This window comes from Xyrauchen texanus, chromosome 35 (genome assembly GCF_025860055.1).
Source record: "Xyrauchen texanus isolate HMW12.3.18 chromosome 35, RBS_HiC_50CHRs, whole genome shotgun sequence".
Classification (NCBI taxonomy): Eukaryota; Metazoa; Chordata; class Actinopteri; order Cypriniformes; family Catostomidae; genus Xyrauchen; species Xyrauchen texanus.
The window spans coordinates 23,464,740-23,487,490 of record NC_068310.1 but is presented as its reverse complement, the minus strand read 5'-3'; the positions used below and the strand labels follow the sequence as shown (position 1 = coordinate 23,487,490).

Genomic DNA, 22,751 nt, shown 5'->3' with positions numbered 1-22,751 from the left:
CTTCTCAGCCTGATACAGCAACATTGGCCTGACTAATGCTCGATTTTTCATGGCCAATGACCAACGAGGGAGTGGTTGGGCAACTTATTTGAAAACAGTAATTTTGATTTATTCTGTTTGGTGCCACTAGAGCAGGGATGGCAACTGGCGACCTGCGGATCGTATACGGCCCTCTGTATTGTTGAATATGGCCCGTTGGACAAGACTGAGGATTGATTTTATTTCTTTGATAAATGGATTATGTAAAGATTGCATTCAGTTTGATGTTATTACAACTATTGACCAGATGAGGTTACTTGTTCTTAGCAGACCATCGCTCTAGGATTCTAGCATGCAACATCTTACACTTGCTCATCATTTTTAAGGTGAATTGAGCTAAATTTTACCTCAGCTTGTCAGACAGTTACAAAATAATTATATTAGTTTTTTAAATATTTAAGCAATATCACACAAGCAAGAGTGCGATATGGCCCTACATCAGTTACAGCAGTGCAAATATAGGGCCATATAGCATGATTGCAAGTGTGATATTGCTTATATACAACAGTTCAATGAACAAGTACATGTTCAAAAATTAGGGAAAACAGAGTACGGTCATAAAAACGCATTTGTGCACGGAACTACTTTCTTACGCGACGGATCAGAATCTGCCGTTGCTGGTTCAAATCAAATGATGCGTCCAAGCCTCCAATAGTAATTAAAAAAGCTCACTTCAGAAATAGTATCAAGGCTTGTGCTGTTTCTAACAAGCCATTGGATAAACAAGGATAGACGGATGGATTTGTGCTTGTGTGTGTGTGTGAGAGATAGAGTGAGAGAGATGGAGCGTGTGCGATCACCTGTTGCCACACCCAAGCAGAGAGGCTGTCAGCTTTCTCAAGATCAGCTTCTCAGTGGAAAATAGTTGTCCAAGCAGGGGTATTCCTCCATATTTCAATGTCCTCCGCCATTTTAAACTGTGTGTATCCAATGTGGAAACTCTGATAAAAGGTAAGCACCTTGAGTTCTGTAATAAATCAGTCTGTTGTGTCTCTCAGCTGTGATTATCCTTAATCCTGAAGTTGACCGTTTAAAGCTATTTTCTAGCTTTGGTAATATATTAGTAATACGAGCGATCACGGAGCGCTGTTCTATGTAAACAATGACAAACGGTTTCACTTTACGTCACCAACTGGCCCATATTACACACAAAAATTATCTTTTGCCACCACATGCTGGCCAAAATAAGTAATTTCAAAAATAAAGACAGTAACACTTAACACAAATACACTGCTCTTAAACTTTAGTTTAGAACAGCATGAACACAAGCTAGTGATACACACACACACAGTGAAGCGTCCGAGTGCTGATGGTGTCAGACCATCAGTGCTCATGGAACGTCTCTCGTCCAATCAGATTTGAGGACCAGAGCTAACTGTGGTATATTGTTAAATAAAAATGTTAATATAGGTTACAAAATCTTTAGAAGTACATTGCATTAGTTGTGCATAGATTACCCACAATAATGAGGAAATTGAGTAAAGGGGTGAACATTGTTAGAGTGCAGATTTGTAATCCGGCCCCTTGGTAGAATGGAGAAACAATATTGGCCCTCGCCCCCTTCAAAGTTGTCCATCCCTGCACTAGAGGCACAGAAATAACACACCTCTTCTTTGTCAAGAAGTGCTCTTTGTCAAGTAAAAAATTTAAGCATTTAAATTTTTAGACTATATAATTCATTCTTTTCAGAGAGGTATATTTTTCCATGTCTGACTCTGTACTAGTCATTGTGATTTTCACATTTGTTGTTTAAAATGATACCTTTGTGTCTAACCTCACAGTCCGAAGTCACGCATGTGCCTCGGATCAGTTTGGAAAGCCGGGCGGGTGCTCTGATATCTGCCTGCTGAGTAACAGTCACAAGAGCCGAACCTGCCGCTGTCGATCCGGTTTCAGCCTGGGCAGTGATGGAAAGTCCTGCAAGAGTGAGTAAAATCTCACAAAAGCATGTCCAAAGCCAGGCTTACAGCATTATATAACAGTCTTCCCCATTACAGGGCTTCTGTTGTGCCTGTGAATAGTGCTATACAATTAATCAAATTTATTTAAAGAGATTGCGGTTATGGCTTCCTCTATTTATGAATCATGAAAAGTGTTGAAAACAACATTCCATCTAGGTTTACAACCATTGCTTGTGTGTTTAGTGTGATTTATTTATAAATACAATTTTTAGCAATTGAGCATTTTAACCAACTGTTGAGTGCGCAGTGATGAATCAGTTCATTTAGAACCAGCGAAATGCAAGATGCATAGGCGGTATTATAAATTAAGCAATAAAGAGATGGTGCAGCGATAAAATAATTAAGGGACAACGTTCTCAGCTTGTTTTGGATGTGTAGCCTATATAAAGAAAATAGCTTGTTGTCCTACACAAAATAAGTGTTTCTTGTACTGTAAATTCGTTTAATCAAAATTAATAATTGCTTTCACATATCAAGGGAAAAAGGTAACAAAAATACTGGATATAATGGTCATTTGCTATGTGTTCCATTTGTTTTCTCCACAGAACCAGAGCATGAGCTGTTCTTGGTGTATGGTAAAGGTAGGCCAGGTGTCATCCGTGGTATGGACCTGCACGCCCGGGTGTATGACGAGCACATCATCCCCATTGAGAACCTCAATAACCCGCGAGCGTTGGACTTCCACGCTGAGACTGAATTCATCTATTTCGCTGATGCCACCAGCTACATCATTGGCCGACAGAAGATCGACGGCACTGAGAGAGACATCATAGTGAAGGATGGTGTGTACATAATCACAAAATACATTTTGCCGCAGCTGATATCTGGTGAAGAATGATGTGTTCTACTTGGAGTGACACATGAAATCTGGTTCCGGATTAACAGATGTTCTTAAGTTAAAAGAAAAGAAAAAGTTCTTAGGAACATTCTTACGAACTTCTTAAACTTTATCCTAAGTGCAATTCTTGAAAAATAAATTTTTAAAATATTTTCTTAAGATTGTCTTTGATATTGTCTGATTATACTAGCCTGCTGATGAGGCTGCCTTGTCTAATACTACAAATGTAATACTTCAACACTGGTAAATTGTAACAATAAATGTATCTTATTATTATATATTTTTTTTTAAAGTAGCAAGCTAATAGCGATTTAAAAATAAATAAATAAATAATGTAATTGCCAGATTATATAAAATATATTTAATCAATAATCTTATGCCGAGGGTCGTGAATATTTTTGATTTATAGATTTTGCTTTAAAAATTAAATTCATTTATTGAAGCACAAAAAACATAAACAAAAGATATGTGTCAGTTCAAATTGCACTTTAAAGTAAATGAAAAAAAGCAATAAAATAAAGTGATTGAAAAAGGTATATGTAACCACCTCCCCAAATCCAAACATTTACTTTCTCCAATGGCACCATTTGCCATCACGCAAGCATCCGTCAATGATAACAGGTGGAAAATTACTAATAGCCTACAGTTTAAGAACTAAAGACAATTATAAATGTAAAGCTAATAATAATCTGAATACTAAAGCCTAATAAATTCCCTTGTGTTCCCAAAATAATGCTGCCAAATGTGTGTTCTTATAGAATGTGTTTGTATTTTGTTTTATACGGTTTATGCTGCCTAAAGAAATGAAAATGGAACTTAATTTTAGGCTCAAGGTGAACGTGTCTTGTATTATTTTATGATGTAATCACTTTCATTTTTGTTTCTTTAAACAAAGATATATATATTACTGAACCTGCAAAGTTGCGTTCACAATACATGCCAGCCATGTGGAAATAAAGCAAACTTAACTCACAACACCTCCTGAGATAATCGGAGAACATGTGCAGCATTCTCATAGACGACATTTGTCTTGCAAACAGTTTTCAGATGAATGAAACAGAGAAAATATAATAAAATGTGTTTCTTCAAGCACGTGTCTTTGTGACTAACAGCAATTCTTGTCATGTGTCACTCTTGAGACGTCTTACATGTCGCCCGCCTTTTGCTGGTACATGAGAAAAGATGAGACTAAGTCTTTTCAGGAATACAATTCTTTTTTTATATTTTCTTAAAGGGTTTATCCAAAAATTCTCTCATAATTTTCTCCCTCATGCCAGCCCAGATGTTTATGACATTCTTCTGCAGAGCACAAAGTAAGATTTTTAGTAAAATATCTCAGCTCTGTACGTCCATACAATGCAAGTGAATGGAACTTTCAAATATCACATAAAGGCAACAGTAAATGGTCCAAATCCATGTGTTCAGAAGTGATCCAATCAATTTTGGGTGAGAACAGAACAAAATGTAATTTCTTTTTTACTATAAATCTTGACAACAGTCTCCTTTAGCGTCATGATTTCAGACTCAATTACACTTCCTATAGTGCCATCTAGCACTCTGCACATGTGTCAAGCAGGAAGTGTAATCAAGCTTAAAGTCATGATCTTGCCTAGGGACTGCAATTGCAAGATGTACAGTGAAAAAGGAGTTACACTTTGATTTGTTCTCACCCAAAACTGATTGGATGACTTCAGAAGACACTGGAGTTGAATGGATTACATTTATGCTGCCACTATTCACTTGCATTGTATGTACCTTCAGAACTGAGATATTCTGCTAAAAATCTTTTTTTGTGTTCCGCAGAAGAAAAAAATTCATACATATTTGGGATGGCATGAGAGTAAATGATGAGAGAATTTTCATTTTTGGTGAACTATCCCTTCAAGAAGAACTTTTTTTGTTTTTATTTAAATTTGTATCCCCTTTTCTTTCCAATTTTAGAATGCCCAATTCCCACTACTTACAAGGTCCTCGTGATTACTCATCTCAGTTGCCTCTACTTCTGAGACTTTTAATCCGCACATCTTATCACATGCCTCGTTGTGCATGACATTGTGGAGACTCCCAGCATGTGGAGACTCAAGCTACTCTCCGCGATCTTGCTATGTGCCCCTTTTAGAGCGAAAACCACTAATCATGATGACAAGGAGGTTACCCCATGTGACTACCTTCCCTAGCAACCAGGCCAATTTGGTTGCTTAGGAGACCTGGCTGGAGTCACTCAGCACACCCTGGATTCGAATTTGCGTCTCGAGGAGTGGTAGTCAGCGTCAAGACTCGCTGAGCTACCCAGGTCCCCCAGAACTTTCTTTTTAATAATGTTTTCTGAATCCAGCCCCTGATGTTTACAAACCTAATCCAAAACACATGCACGCATGATTTGAAATCCATATTTAAAAGTAGTTTTTTTTCCCCGTGTTGTGACAACTTTAAAACGTCATATGAAGTATGTCTGAAAACATAATTTTATACAAATGTTTTCTCATATTGCAAACTGTAACATTTATAACAATACTTCAGACACTGTATATGTATGAAAATGAAAAATGCTTTTGTAGGTTATTTTCTCAAAATCTATGTAATTTTGCACCTCTTGTGTTCACTTAACATTTTGTAAAATTAGACGAAAGCCCTGCAATAACACGCGTCTTCACCCCATCCTGTTCCCCTTTCTCATCCCTTTTGTTTCTGTACTCCACAGGTATTCACACAGTAGAAGGTATTGCTGTGGACTGGATGGGACAGAACCTGTATTGGACTGATGATGGACCCAAGAAGACCATCAGTGTGGCCAAACTGGAGAAAGCCTCTCAGACTCGCAAGACCCTCATTGAGGGCAAGATGACCCATCCCCGGGCCATTGTAGTGGACCCTGCACATGGGTAAGTAAGGGGATCTGGGTACATTATCAGCTTTCATTCTTTTCTGTTTGTGTGATGGCTTCTTTTGACCAATTCAATTTAGATTTTAATTTTGTATTTATTTATGTTTATAATTTGAGCTCTGCGACCGTTCTCTTTGGGATCGTTCTCATAGATGGTTAGTTACATTAGAGTAGTTTACTAGAATCCACATACTTGAATGAATGTGTGAGCATTCGTTGTGTTGCAGAATGATGTACTGGAGCGACTGGGAGGAGGAGCCTAAAGAGACCAATCGCGGCAGTATAAAGAAGGCCTGGATGGACGGCTCGAATGTTGGCATCCTGCTCACTTCTAAAACTGTGCTCTGGCCCAACGGCCTCAGCCTGGACATCCAACAGGGCATCCTGTACTGGGTGGATGCATACTATGACCGCATCGAGATGGTGCTTCTCAACACCACAGAACGCAGGGTGAGAAATAGTTTCAGAGGTTTAAAAGAGGAGCATCATAGCTGGAGTAAAAGGGCTTCAGTGTATAGATGGTTGTTTATTTAGGGCCATTCGGTATAATATGCAATAACTAGTATATTTCGTGTTTTTGAAGTAAGGGCCGATACAAACAGGGATACTCAAGAATGAAAATGCAGTGATAGCAGCTGTTTGCGTTCATACGTAGAAATGAATAACTTCATTATATAGAATATACAACTATTTAGTTTATCTCTTCTTCATAGTATCTATTTCTAAAATTGGCCATTAATCTGTTGTTGGTCATAACATGAAAATATTTATCAACTTATTAGTATCAGTCAGAGCTTCAACATCTATGCATCCCTAAAAATCTGTGCTGCTCAGAATGTGTTGTTCAAAAATCATGAAAGAAACAAACTTTTCGGTTTGCCCAGACTGTATATGAAGGACAGGAGCTAAACCATCCCTTTGGCCTGTGCCACTACAAGAACTTCCTGTTCTGGAATGAGTACCGTGGTGGAGGAATCTACAAACTGGACCAGATCACCAAGAAAGTCTCGCTGCTACGTAATGAACGACCCCCAATCTATGAGATTCGCACCTATGATGCACAACAACAGCAAAGTATGGAACAACTTCGGCATTCTTTTTTCAAACTTGGTAAACCAGGGGTGCTCACATTTTTATGGCATGAGATCTACTTTTTCAAAATGCTAATACAGTAAGACCCACCATGCACAATTTTAATAAACATTGTGTTGTCACGATACCAAAATTTCAGTTGTCTGAACCAATACCAGTGAATTTTTATGATTCTCGATGCAAAAACTAATACGAACTTATTTGTTAATTGATTGTTGTCAACATTGTTTCTAGATCTCAAGTAATTATTCAAGACAAGGACACAGTCAGTAATAAAATAAGATCAAAGAAACAAATTAAGAAAACAGTGCTTACAATTTCTGACAGTAGTATCAAGTATTCAAGTGAGCATTGACATGGACATGGACATCGGCAGGTCTATCAGGCTGCATTTACAAATCCTAATACAGAGATCTGATATTTTAATACGAATCTGCTTTTTTTGTCCAGGTTTTGATGCTTCAGACTTAACTGACAATGTTTCTATCAATGCCTTGCCAAGACAGGCATTTTGAAATATATTTCACCGTTCCGTGTTATTGTAAGCACTGTCACAACACACATGCGCGCACAAAAAAGCCGTCTGTCAGAGTGCGCAGGGGCCGAGTTTCTGAAATGTGTGATGACATTTATATTCACTAGGAAAGCGATACCTGATTGGGCGATTCAGTGATATCAGTAAATTGCTACCTGATTGGTCTGAGAAACTATAGCCCAAATCTTTAATCATAGCCATAACTAATCAGTAGATTAGACAGTAGATTGAGCAGTTTCTCTCTCAACTCCCTTTACCATTTAACCTGTTAATGAGATCGACCGGTGGTTGTCTTGCGATCGACGTAAAGAGCACCCCTGTAGTAGTAAACTGTTTGATGTTTTGAAGCTGTTGCTTTTTTAATCACTCAATGACTGAGACTTAATTATCTTGTTTTATGTTAGCAAGTTTCAACGGTTTATAGAATTAAAGTGGTAACTAATTAATGAGATCAAAGATTTGGGGGGTTTTATTGTGTCTTTTAATGGGATCTGCTAGGGATATTTCTGTTATGTTTGTAGTCACAGGCTCCAATGTGTGCCGTGCCAATAATGGGGGCTGCAGCAGTTTGTGTCTGCTCACACCCACCGGGCGATCCTGTGCCTGTGCAGATGACCAGATACTAGACACTGACAACAAAACCTGTAAAGGTGGGTTTGGACTACACTGTGCTTTAAGCACTCTGAAGTATCTTATGTTACTGTGAATAGTCCAAGTAATATGCCATGGCATGTCAATATCAGAGATGTTTCACTTTGACAATATTCTTGTGCTTTCTCTCTGTCTCCAGCCAATCCTTCGTACGTCCCTCCTCCTCAGTGCCAGCCTGGAGAATTTGCCTGTAAGAATAATCGCTGTATTCAAGACCGCTGGAAATGTGACGGGGACAACGATTGTCTGGACAACAGTGACGAGGCCCCTGAGTTGTGCCGTTAGTATCGTTCTTTTGTTTTAGATTTCTCAAATAACAGCAACATCAATGTAATCGTTATGGTTACAGAATGATTATACTTTTTTTATTATAAATTACTGTTGATTTAATTTCTTATCCAGGAAATTAAAACTGCTGGAATGAGGCTGTGGTAAAATTGTACTGCTGTTATGGCTGTGAGATTAAAGGTCTTGTTTATCTGTTCCAGACCAGCACACCTGTCCCGCAGACCGCTTCAAGTGCCAGAATAACCGCTGTATCCCTCTGCGCTGGCTGTGTGATGGAGACAATGACTGTGGCAATGATGAAGATGAATCGAACAGCACCTGCTTGGGTATTGACAAATCTGTGCGATAAACAATGAAGAAATACATGTTAATATTATTCTCAAAACTAGTGGTCGACTGATACAGGTTTTTCAGTAGCTGCTATCTAGAGAACTGGGTGGCTGATGGTCGATATATACATAATACAATTTAATGATAGAAAATAAGTCCTGAATAAAACAAATCCTGAATATAAATAAATACACATTTTACACAATATTTACTCAAAATGTATATAAAAAAAAATTTGACAACTGAAAATGTGCTCCATCCATAAATAAGACCGTCATTAAACAAAATGACCACTTCTGTTAATTGACCAGTCAGGCACTGTTATGGGTCGATGATGTAAAAATGGAAAATAATTACAAAATACAAAAGCAATCCCTTACATATAGCAGTCTTAATGCACTTTGTAAGTTAAAAGTGTTTATATTTGCTTTACTGTCTCTCTCTCCCAGCACGCACGTGTCCTCCAAACCAGTACCCATGTGCCAGCGGCCGCTGTATCCCTGTCTCCTGGACGTGTGACTTGGATGATGATTGTGGAGACCGTTCAGATGAACCAGCATCTTGTGGTATTTAGATTTTAGCCTTTTACTTTTTTTATAAATGAAAAAAATCGAGTCTTGACGCTGACTACCACCCCTGGAGTCGCAAGTTCGAATCCAGGGTGTGCTGAGTGACTTCAGCCAGGTCTCCTGAGCAACCAAATTGGCCCGGTTGCTAGGGAGGGTAGAGTCACATGGGGTAACCTCCTCGTGGTCACGATTAGGGGTTCTCACTCTCAGTGGGGCACGTGGTAAGTTAGCATGAGCCTCCACATGCCGTGAGTCTCCGAGGTGTCATGCACAGCGAGCCACGTGATAAGATACACGGATTCAGAAGCAGAAGCAACTGAGACTTGTCCTCTGCCACCCAGATTGAGGTGAATAACCACACCACCACAAGGACCTTCTAAGTAGTGGGAATTGGGCATTCCAAATTGGGAGATAAGGGAATAAAATAAAATAAAAGATCATGGATAAAGCAGACAATGTCATGGTAAGCTATAACTCTGATGACCCCTTTCCCACTTCCTGCTCATGGTGGATGCAACAGTAGGACATGTGGTCTGGTAAACGATGTTTAAGTCTCTATGGTCACAGCTTCAACATTTCAACTCCGTCATTCCCATTATGATCATTTCTTTTAGAATTGTGGAATAATTTTGGCAATTTAGTTTAGGATATAGAGGCAGCTTTAACTGAGGTGGAAATAAAACTTAATGGTTCCAGTGTACAACACATGGTTAAGATGGAAAAATATTTAATTTTGTGAACTCAGAATTAACCGAAATAAGAATGTATTTTATCACTTAACTCCTTTACTGAACACTAGATAATTTAAGACTTTTCACTCTTGTTGGATGGATAAAATTAAAACAGCATGTTTTTTAGTGTGTCTGACAGAGCGGACACAAATTACAATAAGATTGAAGTTATTAGGTGAATAAATGTACATTTCAGGAAAAAAGCATTTATATATAAACGTGTTCCCTTACATGGTTCGTTAGCCGAGATGTTTGTCTACAAAATGTATCCATTTCAAATTAATTTAGTATTAAAAATAAAATTTTTATAAAACGTTTTGTCCATTTTTCAAGTATCAGAGCATAACATTTTCTTGACATGTCATTCTGTGCTCATGCGTAGTTGACATGAAATACTTCATGGAAAATGACAATTGACTGCGGTGTGACGTAATCCATCTAAAACTATTAAACATAATACAGAGAAAACAGAACATTTGCATATTTAATACATTGGCGGCCAAAAGTTTCGAGTAATTAACAGATTTTGCTGTTTCAGAAGGAAATTCGGTACCTTAAATCACTAAAGTGGCATTCAACTGATCAAAAAGTAGTCCGGACATTACTGATGTAAAAAAACAGCACCACCACCATTTGAAAAAAGTCCTTTTTGATCAAATCTAGACATGCTGCATTTCCAGCAGCCATCACTCCAACACCTTATCCTTGAGTTATCATGCTAAATTGCTAATTTGGTACTAGAATATCACTTGCCATTATATCAAGCACAGTTGAAAGCTATTTTAAGCTTAACATTGTCTTTGTGTTTGAGTTGCCACAGTATGCAATAGACTGGCATGTCTTAAGGTCGATATTAGGTCAAAAATGGCAAAAAAATGAAACCGCTTTCTCTAGAAACTTGCTCAGCTAGACTGTAAAGTGCCTGACAAGACAGCCACATCTATGGCAAGTGCTACAGGACGCGTGGGGTGAAATTTCAGGACAAACTGACAGCTAGAATGCCAAGAATCTTCAAAGCTGTCATTGCTGCACGTGGAGGATTTTTTGATCCCACTGTGGTGAATAAAAGTACCAATTTCCTTCCATAAGAGCAAAATCTGTACATTATTCCAAACTTTTGGTCGCCAGTTTATGTATTTCACACCAAAGTACCATTTAAAACAATGTATTAATAATAGTGAAAACTTAAAAGAAAGGTAATCTGTGGATGTACATCTTTGTAATGTAAAATTGACTCTCTCTCTCTCTCTCTCTCTCTCTCTCTCTCTCTCGTACTTTTTTCTCTAGCATATCCCACCTGTTTCCCACTCACTCAGTTCACCTGTGCCAATGGGCGCTGCATCAATGTCAACTGGCGCTGCGACAATGGTAAGATTCTAATACCTCCCTAAAATAAGCACATGCACACTTGTGCACTGCTGTCCGATAACCTCCAGCACCATGTCTTTGTGTCTTCAGATAATGACTGTGGGGATAACAGTGATGAGGCCGGCTGCAGTCACTCGTGCTCAAGCGTGCAGTTTAAATGCAACAGCGGTCGCTGTATTCCAGAGTACTGGACTTGCGACGGAGACAACGATTGTGGAGATTACAGCGATGAAACTCATGCCAATTGCACCAACCAAGGTTAGTTTGATCAAGTGTCTTTTTGAATACAGAAACATAATCTTGTTTTGAGCTTAATCTGAAGCAGCCATAGTGAGTCTGGAAATTACCTTGACGGCAGAGGGCTCTGTCTTGATTTAGCCAAATATTTGGCTATTTGTATTAAAGGTCTGTTCCACTTTGCTGCATAGTCGAGTCAAAACCCCCCACTTAGACTCAGAGGAAAAGCGAACAACCACAGAAAAACAAGTTCACTTATTAGTTCTTCTTCAAAAAGCTCATTGTAACTGGCCGGCGTGTCCTCTCAAGATGTAGTATGGTCCAAAAGAGTCTACTTTGAAAATGTTGGATTTAAAATCTTACAAACCTGGGAATAAACAAAGTATTAGATATTGAAACATGTAAAAAAAGAAACGTTATGAGATAAAAATGATTAAGAATTATTGAAGATTCAGCACTATTTCTTATAGGGTTATTCCTAACCCTATCCCTAATCAAATAAGTACAGTACCTTTATGACATTGAACATGTTAACATGAACTATTATATAGTCAGTTTTCCTTGCTTCCATTGAAGCACACATGACGCTTTTGGGAAACTCTCAAATCATGCTGAGATAACATGGATCATCACTTTTTGCACAAACTTGAGTGTATGGAGACATACCAAATACAAAGACATTTTAAAATGCAATTATTTTGAACTTTTCACTCAAAGATTTGATAATATAATTTTAATAATTGTAAAAGTGCCAAATGTAAGCATTTTTGCAAGAAGTCTGACTTTTTGACCCCACTGTACGTTTGTTGTGGGATTTCTGAAGTGCCTCTAGATATTGAGAAAAACCACAAAGAACACTACAACTGATCTCTTCATTAACTGGAGTAATTCACAATTTCACAAACTAGGCTGTCATCCTTTCATTTTTGAGGTCTTTGGTGAAACGTAAACCACAAGTGCTTGAATAATATGATTGGAATCATTGGAGATCAGGGAGCAAGAGTCCCTTAGGAGACCAGTGTGTTAATGACTGCTGTGAGAGCTGCCATCTGTAGGGATTACACAAGCACAGATGTGCCGGGATGCTTGATGCATGAGCCACATGAGTATCTTCATATTTCTCCTTTCTATCTGTCTGTTTATATTTTCTTCTCCACATGGCTTCTTTCTAATATTTGGTAATTGGTCAGTGCTTAGCCAATCTCTTGTGCTACAGGAAGAGAGGGTTACATTATATTTTTTTTTTGGGGTTGGGGGGGGCTCTGCCCTGCCTCTGCCCTGCCTCTGCCTCTCTAATCCCCTTGGCATGTGTACTAGACTCAGACTCAATGCAGCAGAACCAAGCCAGAGCCCAAATGAGAGTACCCGGCCTTATAGGACCCTACGTTCAAACGTAAGCACACTGCAGTGGAATGATATAGAACGCAGTCTCAAGACAATTTTAAAAAGTTAAACCAGCCATTATGAAAATATTTGTGTTTGCCATTATGAAAATTTCAGAAAGATGGCGCCTCTGCTTTTTTTTTTTCCATCAAGTTGAACAGCAAGTCATGCAGCTGAACCAGTCTATAAACTGTAAATACAAGTTGTTTTGTTTTTTGTTTGCCAGACAGAATGTTCATTAGCAGCATTTAACCGGTTTAGACATCAACAATTAATTTGAAGGTTTTTGCCCATAACTGTGTACTGTGATAGATGTTGATAGTCAAAAAAATGCACGTGTTAATATCTTATGTTTAAAGTTTGCAGTGTTTTGAATAGGTGTCGACCACTGATTTTGCCAATACCGATAACTAATGTGGTGTGTAATGTATATGTGTATATATATGTGTGTGTGTGTGTGTGTATATATATTAGAGCTGTCAGTAGATAATTATTATTTTTTATCTCGTGTAACCTCATGATTTCATCGTTAATCACGATTAATCTCAGATTTTAAAAGAGCTGCAATTTGACATTATATACATATTTCCAGTCAAAATGCATTTCTTTCTTTCTTTGGAAAGAATAACAAAATAGAACAAAAACAATATGTAACAATAATGCTTTATTAACATTTTCCAAACTCCACAATACAAAGACAGATATTTACTAAAATAGCACCAATTCATGTAACATTAAACATTTATTTTGTGGGATTTTGACTGATTGAGAGAACTACTATTCATTGCAATGCGCATTAAAGCTCTTAAACCCTTATCCTCCACAATATTTATCCTCATCAGGCTGTCTTTTTTCATTTTGAATATGAAATGCACATGATTTGTTTCAGGGCAGCAAGCGCCGCGTTGAACTCCTTATGAAAAGCTCGTCTTGTTCTGCTTTTAGCACTGCCACTGCCGATGGAAATATAATTAATTCGAATTGTCTGGTAATCAATAGCTGACACTTCAGAAGCTCTGCGACAATGTGTACAAAGTTGAAATTGTTAAATATGAGCTGAACGTCAACCGACCCTCCACAGGAGAACAAGCTTCTCTGCAGACTTGTTAGAATTCACATGCCTATGTGGTAAAATGCTGACTTACCTCGTGTATGTCCATGCTGTGGCGTGGTTACTCACCTCATTCTGGGTGGCGGAGGACAAGTCTCAGTTGCCTCCGCCTCTGAGACAGTCAATCCATGCATCTTATCACTTGGCTTGTTATGCATGACACCGCTGAGACTCCGCATGTAGAGACTCATGCTACTCCCCGCGAACCACGCACAACTAACCACATGCCCTATTGAGAGCGAAAACCCTTAATTGTGACCACGAGGAGGTTACCCCATGTGACTCTACACTCCCTAGCAACCGGGCCAATTTGGTTGCTTGGGAGACCTGGCTGGTGTCACTCAGAACACCCTGGATTCAAACTCGCGACTCCAGGGGTGGTAGTCGGTGTCAATACTCGCTGAGCTACCTAGGCCCCAAGACGAGAAGAACTTAAATTTGTCATAATTCCCACCAGCATTTGTTTTATAAGAGGTCCTTTCTCCAGCACAAACTCACTTTTGTGTGTTTGTTTGAAGTGTGTATACTAGTATAATGTCCCCGCTGGACACATCGCCCTCTAACTAGTGTTCAGAACTCACACAGAGCTGGATAAAATGTCAGTCTAATGTCAAATCGGCTGGAATTTTAACACGTTACATATTTTAATGTGTAAAAGCATGCATTAATGCTGACATCACTAATATATATGTGTGTATAATATATTTTTTGTCAGATGAGGTTTAATGATGAGTAAGGTTTATTATTATTCAGAAACTACATTTCCAAATAGTCAAATGTTTTCTTTGCATACTTCAATTTAGAACACTTGCTTATCTAATCAAGATATTAAAATATGCACTGAAGTGAGGATAATAATAAAGATGAATATTGTCAATGGTGAAAGATTTATATATAGCAAATCCCCACAAGGTGTAAGTGGTTGTTTTTAATAAAATTCTAGAGGCCACTGCTATACTGTAGAACCAAGCCGTTCTAACTGTAGAATACTCCAGCTCTAGCCACAGAGGAACATTGAGGAACAAAAAAAAACATAAAAATCTATCGGTATAGATTTTTACATATTGTTCCAAAAAGCAACTATCGACACTAATTAATTGGTAAAGCCCATGTATTGCCTACTTCTATTTATGTAGTGTGATAAAAGCACTTCTATTTTATATTTGATTCCTTTCCTTTTCTGAATGTTTTAGAATAATAACCACATGCTTTGTTTTAATTTAATTTGTTAATATTAATGTTTCAAAATAAAGATGTGAATTCAATAGCATGTATGAAATTGTTTAGAGGACCATGACATTTCACTGGTATTGAAAACTGACATGCTGGTATTTGAAAAGTCTTGACAACTTCAGTTTGGAGAGTGTATGTGTATGTGTGTGAGACCATGAATTCATGCAGCTCTGGCATCATTAGGCTTCTGATGTCATCAGGCTCAGTTCACCCCAGGAGATCCTCTGTTCTAGGACACACTTCTCTTTGTTTACACATATGGTCTGGTTTGTCCCCTCCCTATTTGCCAGACTCTGCCAGACTCGAACCTTTGCCATGAGTCACAGCCTTTATGTCAATCCCTAATGATGGGCGTCACAGTGCCAGCCCTGGGCTGCCGTTCATGAGAAAGTTTACTTTGGATGAAAGTCCATTGTGGTAGTTTCTCACACTGGTTACGGTCTCCATCCCTGGGAACTGATTCTTGACGTCAGGACCTTTTGTGTGCGTGTTCTTGTTGACTCGTATAAAGTAATTAGTTACTATAATCTTATTGCCGTTGTAATTACTGTTTGTTTGTTTTTTAGACAAAAATTTGTGTAACGGAAATCATAACAATACATATTACATTCTTATAGACAGATTACAGTTCAAATTACTGACTTCTAATTATGTCACACGTTACTTGGGTTACACATGTTTCTAAATTAATGTTATTTACATGGAATACTTTAAAATATATATGTGCATTTGTTTGCATTTTTATTCAACAGCTAAATGGCGTGTGCAAGCTAGGAAGTAATTTTAAGGGAGAAATATGTGGATCTGGCTGGCTTTGGTCTGATAATGGACAAGGAGGAAATACAGAAAATATCTTTATTTTAAGCGAAAAAAAACAAAACCTTTCTATGAAATTATTAGTAGGAATGTAACAGAATCAAACTTGAAATAATAAGTAATGCCATAACTTTTTCCATGAAGTAACAAGTAGCGTAATCTGATTACATTTGCCCTCAAAGTGCACCAGATTGATGCATTGAACTTTAAAATGTACAAAATAATCTTCCCTAGAGGGCCTGAGGTCCACCCACCATAGTCTCACAAAATCCTATGGTCATATCAAATGGTGCAGTATGTAAGATTCAGAAACCCTTGTTATTAATGACACCTATGGCCGTTAAGGGAACTGCAGCCAGCTACTTGGTGCTCACTCTCGTACTTGGACTCCATATGGATGCGAGCGAGCAAGCATAGACCAAAACAATGATGTAACATACAAAGGGACAACGTAATTCACCAGCATCATGCTGACAGTTGAGGTAGCATAATTAAAATTACATGGTTATGATTGTTTTACTACATACTTTGAGACTGTATATTATATTTGACCACACTGGAAAAGGTCTAAAGCAAAGTGTGGATATACTGTAGGTCTGACTATGCGAGACTGTAGTTGAAGTAATCACTTTTCTTTGCATGATACATTGACTGCATTTATACAATAGCCTTTGTCGGCATTAGCTAGCTAGCCAGCTTTATCAATAGCTGTTAGCTAAATGTGGTTGATGATGACAGTAGCTATTTATAAAATGGACTGTACATCATAAATATGTTGACACAATTCAGTATTGATGCGATTCCATCACAACTGTCATTTTGATATATCGATGAGCTATTGTTTTATAATAATAGAATATATATATTTTCTGTATAACCAAGTTATGTTACACTAATGAATGAGTCTTTTTGCATTATCTTGAACATTGTCTAGCATCTATTTCATGTGTTATTGTAGTTTAGCTAAAATTACACAGATCAATCCTATTGACACTATATTTCAACATGCGTTGCATTTATGTAAGCTTACCTGTCCAATAAGAAGAACGGCAATTCAGGGTCAGTTTTGATCCCCAAAACCGAACGAAGGTCCCTCCAGGAATCAAATGCCCTGCCGATGTTCACTCTAGTTTTCGGTCATTCACGATCACGTTCCCTCTTGGCCAGATGGGATTCAGTAGATACATTAACTTTTTTTTTTTTTTTTTTTTTTGGCTTACTCTGAGATTGTGTAGTAGTCGGTGTTGTGCTGGGAGCTGGATGTTTGCTGGATTCCATCTCTAAGATAACGTTACCTACTGTTGCAGTTTGTTGTCGCTGTTGAATAGTGGAAGAGAATCTATTACTGTCTGAGGCAAGGCTCTCGGGAGCTCGCATAAACGTCACATCCTTTGAAAGACCAACCCACTCCCTTCGCATGAAAATCAGTCTACAGGCTTTAATAGGCAACCTAGGAAGTCTGGGAAGGGCTAATTTTTTAAGTTGCCTAATAATAACCTAATAATTTGGGTCCAATTATGAAACCTAATGCATTTACTTGTGCTAGCAAATAGAGTTACTTTCTTTTTTTTTTTTACTTTACCAACAATATTCCATTTTAACAAGGCTGCATATTAATTGCACATTCCACTTCTGTCTTTCTCTGTAGCCACACGACCTCCCGGTGGTTGCCATACGGATGAGTTTCAGTGCCGAATGGATGGCTTGTGCATTCCCATGAGGTGGCGTTGTGACGGGGACACGGACTGCATGGACCTCAGTGACGAGAAGAACTGCGAAGGAGTCACGCACATGTGTGACCCGGCCGTCAAGTTCGCCTGCAGGGACTCGGGTTAGTACACATTCTTTAACGTTTTGGCTCATGTGTCAGCATCTGTAACTGAGATGGCGAGTTGTAAATTCAGGACAGCACTTTTTAATAAACTCTCGATGATATTGTAAGTGATTTTGACAGTTGAATAATGAACTTCCCTTGGGTGTCTTGTCATATGATGTCATGCATAAATTGAAGCTCCCTCAGGATACAAGTCAAAATGTCTCAATCACAACATATTAGTTGATGTCATAATATGTCCGTCAAGATCTCATACAGTTGAGTCATTACAGGGTCATATTTTGTTTTGTGCACACATTTACCAGCCAAAAGTTTGGACACACTTATATTTTGGACCGAATTGGTCTCATTACCTTAAATATTTTGTATGTGTGTTTTTAGCACGGTGTATCAGTAAGGCCTGGGTGTGTGACGGGGACAGCGATTGTGAAGATAACTCTGATGAAGATAACTGTGAGGCTCTTGTGTGCAAGCTCTCCCACCACGTTTGTGCCAGCAATGACTCCATATGTCTGCCTGCTGAGAAACTGTGTGATGGCAAGGACGACTGCCCTGATGGATCGGATGAGAAACTCTGCAGTAAGGCACACACATAAAAGCAATAAAACTCGCATTAAAGGTGCACTCAGTGATTATTTCCCTATTAAAAAAGTGTTACTCAATGAAATGAATTGTAATTTTGAAACATACTTTGTGTAAAATCATGACCACTCGTTGAGTTGAGGATTCTGATCATATCAATAACATTATAAAAGCTGTTTTATTCAACATGAAGGCTGCCAGTTTAGGGTCACATGACCAGCTGAATACTACTCGCTTAATCTCAGTAACCGTCTTGTTATTGGACACTTTCACTCTTGGATTAAATTAATCATGACTGATTGTGAATAGTGAATTTCTATATTGGCTTCTGTAACTGAAAACTTTTGACCTTTTTCATGTGACGTCACTGTATGTACACGCCGCTATGTTTGTGACCAAAGTTCCATATACATTACCTTCAATGTGCTGCAATTTGGGATGTGACAAAAGCCTTGTTCAGGAGTTGAAGCGGTTCTTACATTCATATGGACAGGATCATCACCGACCGGTTTTTTTATAATAATTTTTATCCCCTTTTCTCCCCAATTTGGAATGCCCAATTCCCACTACTTAGTAGGTCCTCGTGGTGGCACGGTTATTCACCTCAATCCGGGTGGTGGAGGACAAGTCTCAGTTGCCTCCATTTCTGAGACCATCAATCTGTGCATTTTATCATGTGACTCGCTGTGCATGACACTGTGGAGACTCAGAGCATGTGGAGGCTCATGCTACTCTCTGCGGTCCCCGCACAACTTACCACGTGCCCCATTGACAGCGAGAACCAATAATCACGACCACAAGGAGGTTTCCCAATGTGACTTTACCCTCCCTAGCAACCGGGCCAATTTGGTTGCTTAGGAGACCTGGCTGGTGTCACTTAGCACGCCCTGGATTGGAACTCGTGACTCCAGGGGTGGTAGTCAGTGTCAATACTCGCTGAGCTATCCAGACGTTTTGTAAAATTGTGACCAAATCAGACCTGACAACACAAAATATTTGTAACTTTTGAATGAGAGTTGTTTACATTGATGTACCAGTGGATGTATGTACTCATCTATCACACATCAGACTCACCGGCGTACGCAGATGAATCGGCGTACGGTGGATAAAGTATATTTCAATGTCAGCGAAAGTCCAATTTGGCTATGTTTGTGCTGTCTTCAGACCTGTATGAACTTTTCCTGGGACTTGGCATGGATCAAAATAATTTTTTTATTGTTATTGTTTCACGGGTGTTTTTCCATTCACTGCTATTGTTTCCTCCCGCTGATGGTCACAAATATGGTGGCTGCGTTGAAAAAGTGATGTCTCTGAAACAGGTCAATTGGTTTTGAATGATGCTGCATCCACTCCACTTTTTGAGACTGTAAGTCCAAGATGATTCGAACCAAAAGTTACTGACTGCACCTTTAAAAGTATTGTTAACTCAAAAAACAAAACAAATTCTGAGTATTCTTTTTGTATACAACCATATCTCATAATGACCAGCTACAATTCCATACTATTGGTGAGCAAAATACCAAGTATTCTGAAGTTATACAATAGCTTGTAACATTATCAATGATTAATAGCTTAAATTTCAGTTTCTTGTTTTATTTCTTTGTGTTCCACCAAAAAAGAAGAAAAGAAACATGGATTTGGGACAGCAAGTAAATAATAACAGAATTTTCATTGTTGGGTGATTTATTCCTTTAAATCTTTTGCAGCTCATGCGGAGCATGCCAACTCTACTTGTGTATCTGATTAACATATGACAGAGGATTGTCAGGCTTGAAATAAAATGAAATTAGCACATACTCTGCAACTCATCATTTTTATGACAGTTACTGACAACACTTTTTTTTTCATTCTTTTCCTCTTGCTCTACCCCCTTCTCTTTCTCTTTCTCTCCTCCATGCTCCTAGACCTTTGCACTGTGGATAATGGAGGCTGCAGCCATAACTGTACCATTGCTCCTGGTGAGGGCATCCTGTGTTCCTGTCCAGCTGGCATGGAGCTGGGCACCGACAACAAGACCTGCCAGATTCAGAGCTTCTGTGCCAAACATCTGAAGTGCAGCCAGCGCTGTGTGCAGGAGAAGGCCACTGTAAAGTGTGCATGCTATGATGGCTGGGCACTGGGACCAGACGGCGATAGCTGCAAGAGCACTGGTGAGCAATAGGGAGCAACAGGATGGAGGAGAGAAGAAAAAATATACAGCCCAAACGTTTTAGGCACTTGGGAAAAATGTTGCACAGGGAGAATGTCTTCAAAAAATAATGGCATAAATAGTTTTCAGTTATCACTTAATGTCATACAAAGTCCAGTAAACATAAAAAAGCTAAATCAATATTCGGTGTAACCACCTTTATCTTTAAAACAGCACCAATTCTGCTAGTTACCCCTGGAAACTTTTTGGAAGTTCCAACTAATTTTTGGAAGATAGGGTGTTTTAAGCTTATTGGAGAACCTGCCACAGTTCTTCTATCTATTTAGGCTGTCTCGATTGTTTCTTTCCCTTCATGTAATCCCACACTGACTCGATGATGTTGAGATTCGGGCTCTGTGGGGGGCCATACTTTCTGTTGAAGGGCTGCTTATTATTCTTCTGTTCAATACTATTTGCAAAGGGAATACATTAAAAGTAGAATATATTAAAGAACCATTTTAAGAAAAATCTTTTTAATGCTTGCTTTTGCACAGTACTGTATACATTAATGATATTTCAGTTGTTTTGCTTAGCCTCTTGACATGACTGAAAGAAACTGTCATGACGATTGGTGAGATGTACTCTATTACAATATGGCAGTTTGAAATCATTTGGCATTGGTAAGCAGTAATTTAGAAGATGCGGTTGTCAAATCAGCTTAACCCTATATAATGTTGTATGTATCACATATGATACACAACGTTTGACGGCTCCTGTCTCACTCTCTGTTCAACTTGAAAAGCCAAAAATGTTTTGGTATGCAAGTTTCAAATGTTTAATGTTTATAGTGGTTATTTGTGAAAAAAGTAGTTTCAATGTTTATATCAATTATTTAAAATGTGTCAGACTTTTGCTAAATAAATTACACTTATGTTGGGATTAATGACAACCTAATTTAATAAGGCAAAAGTAACAGTAATGATTATATTGTTACTGATATTTTAAAATAAGTATTTGCTTAATATAAGTAACTTATGTTTGGTTAAAATCTTTTATATTATTTTATTGAAAAAGCCAGTTGAATTTTACATTTTTCAAAGTGATACAAAATGGCTTTTAAGGTACTGTATATCTCTCAATCACCATTACATTCCATTCATGCCCCCGATAAAAAGAAATTAAAAAGTTTGAAAATTCTGACATATACTTTTAAAGTGTGAACTAATATTTCTGTGCATTTTCATACATGTAGCCTGCTTTGTCATTATAAAGATCTCATTATTTTATATTACAATCTATGATGATGTCATCTTATAAGTTCCTGAGACCCCGGGAAGAAAGTTTTACAATTTCCCCTTTTTAAATGTCAATATAGTGTTTGGTGCATAAAATAGATATGATAAAAATTGTTTATTGAAAACAATATTGTATTATTATTGAATCTCTGAAAAGCCCAAGGAGTCGTTTGATAATACCCCAAGATTTAACACTGTAGCATGTATGGGCTAAGAAAATCTTCAATAAAAATGGTCCTATACAAAAATTAATTGCTGGGCATCAGGAGGATAATGACATTTAAAGCATAATGTATCAAATATGATACATTAAAAAAAAACTTATATATATATATATGTATGTATATGATTTAATTTTATATTTTGTCTAATGGTACTAAAAACAGTTTAATGTAAAAAATATTTGATATGTCAGGCTTTACGGGGTTAAAGTACTGGTTTTATGTTAATTAAATTGTATCCATATATTGATTATTTTTCTTATGGTATTGCATCAATACATTAGGAATTTGTATCAATATTTTGTATATATTTATATGCATATTTATATCCAATCATGATTGTTTTGAATCCATTTTTGCCATTTTTGAGTTGTTACATATTGTCATGTTGTTATATTGCAATATGTATTGTTCTGTGAGGTAGTCACTGATAGTTAACCTTAGTACACATATTTTAACAACAATTCCTGAGGGGCTTGAACATAATGATGGTTCATGGGTAATTTTTTTTTTAATTTTAAGTGCACGGTAAATTAGCAGAGTTTACTTGCATCCGTGTTAAAAGATTGTACTTGCTTGCTAAACTGGGTTACTTCAAAGGCTTAAAGGAATAGTTCACCCAATA

At 37.9% G+C, this 22,751-nt stretch overlaps 1 protein-coding gene across 1 annotated transcript in view; it reads left to right on the top strand.

The window, feature by feature from the left end:
- The window catches only part of LOC127629092 (low-density lipoprotein receptor-related protein 1-like), a 184,203-nt gene that overhangs the window by 98,190 nt on the left and 63,262 nt on the right, over positions 1-22,751 (top strand). Inside the window, exons 10-23 of the mRNA XM_052106140.1 lie at positions 1,821-1,964; positions 2,546-2,782; positions 5,540-5,720; positions 5,950-6,172; positions 6,607-6,796; positions 7,871-7,999; positions 8,140-8,280; positions 8,489-8,614; positions 9,068-9,184; positions 11,206-11,286; positions 11,377-11,544; positions 17,715-17,897; positions 18,282-18,479; positions 20,387-20,632. Of these exons, the coding sequence (XP_051962100.1) occupies positions 1,821-1,964; positions 2,546-2,782; positions 5,540-5,720; positions 5,950-6,172; positions 6,607-6,796; positions 7,871-7,999; positions 8,140-8,280; positions 8,489-8,614; positions 9,068-9,184; positions 11,206-11,286; positions 11,377-11,544; positions 17,715-17,897; positions 18,282-18,479; positions 20,387-20,632 (2,364 nt within the window). The remainder of the gene's footprint in view (positions 1-1,820; positions 1,965-2,545; positions 2,783-5,539; positions 5,721-5,949; positions 6,173-6,606; positions 6,797-7,870; positions 8,000-8,139; positions 8,281-8,488; positions 8,615-9,067; positions 9,185-11,205; positions 11,287-11,376; positions 11,545-17,714; positions 17,898-18,281; positions 18,480-20,386; positions 20,633-22,751) is intronic.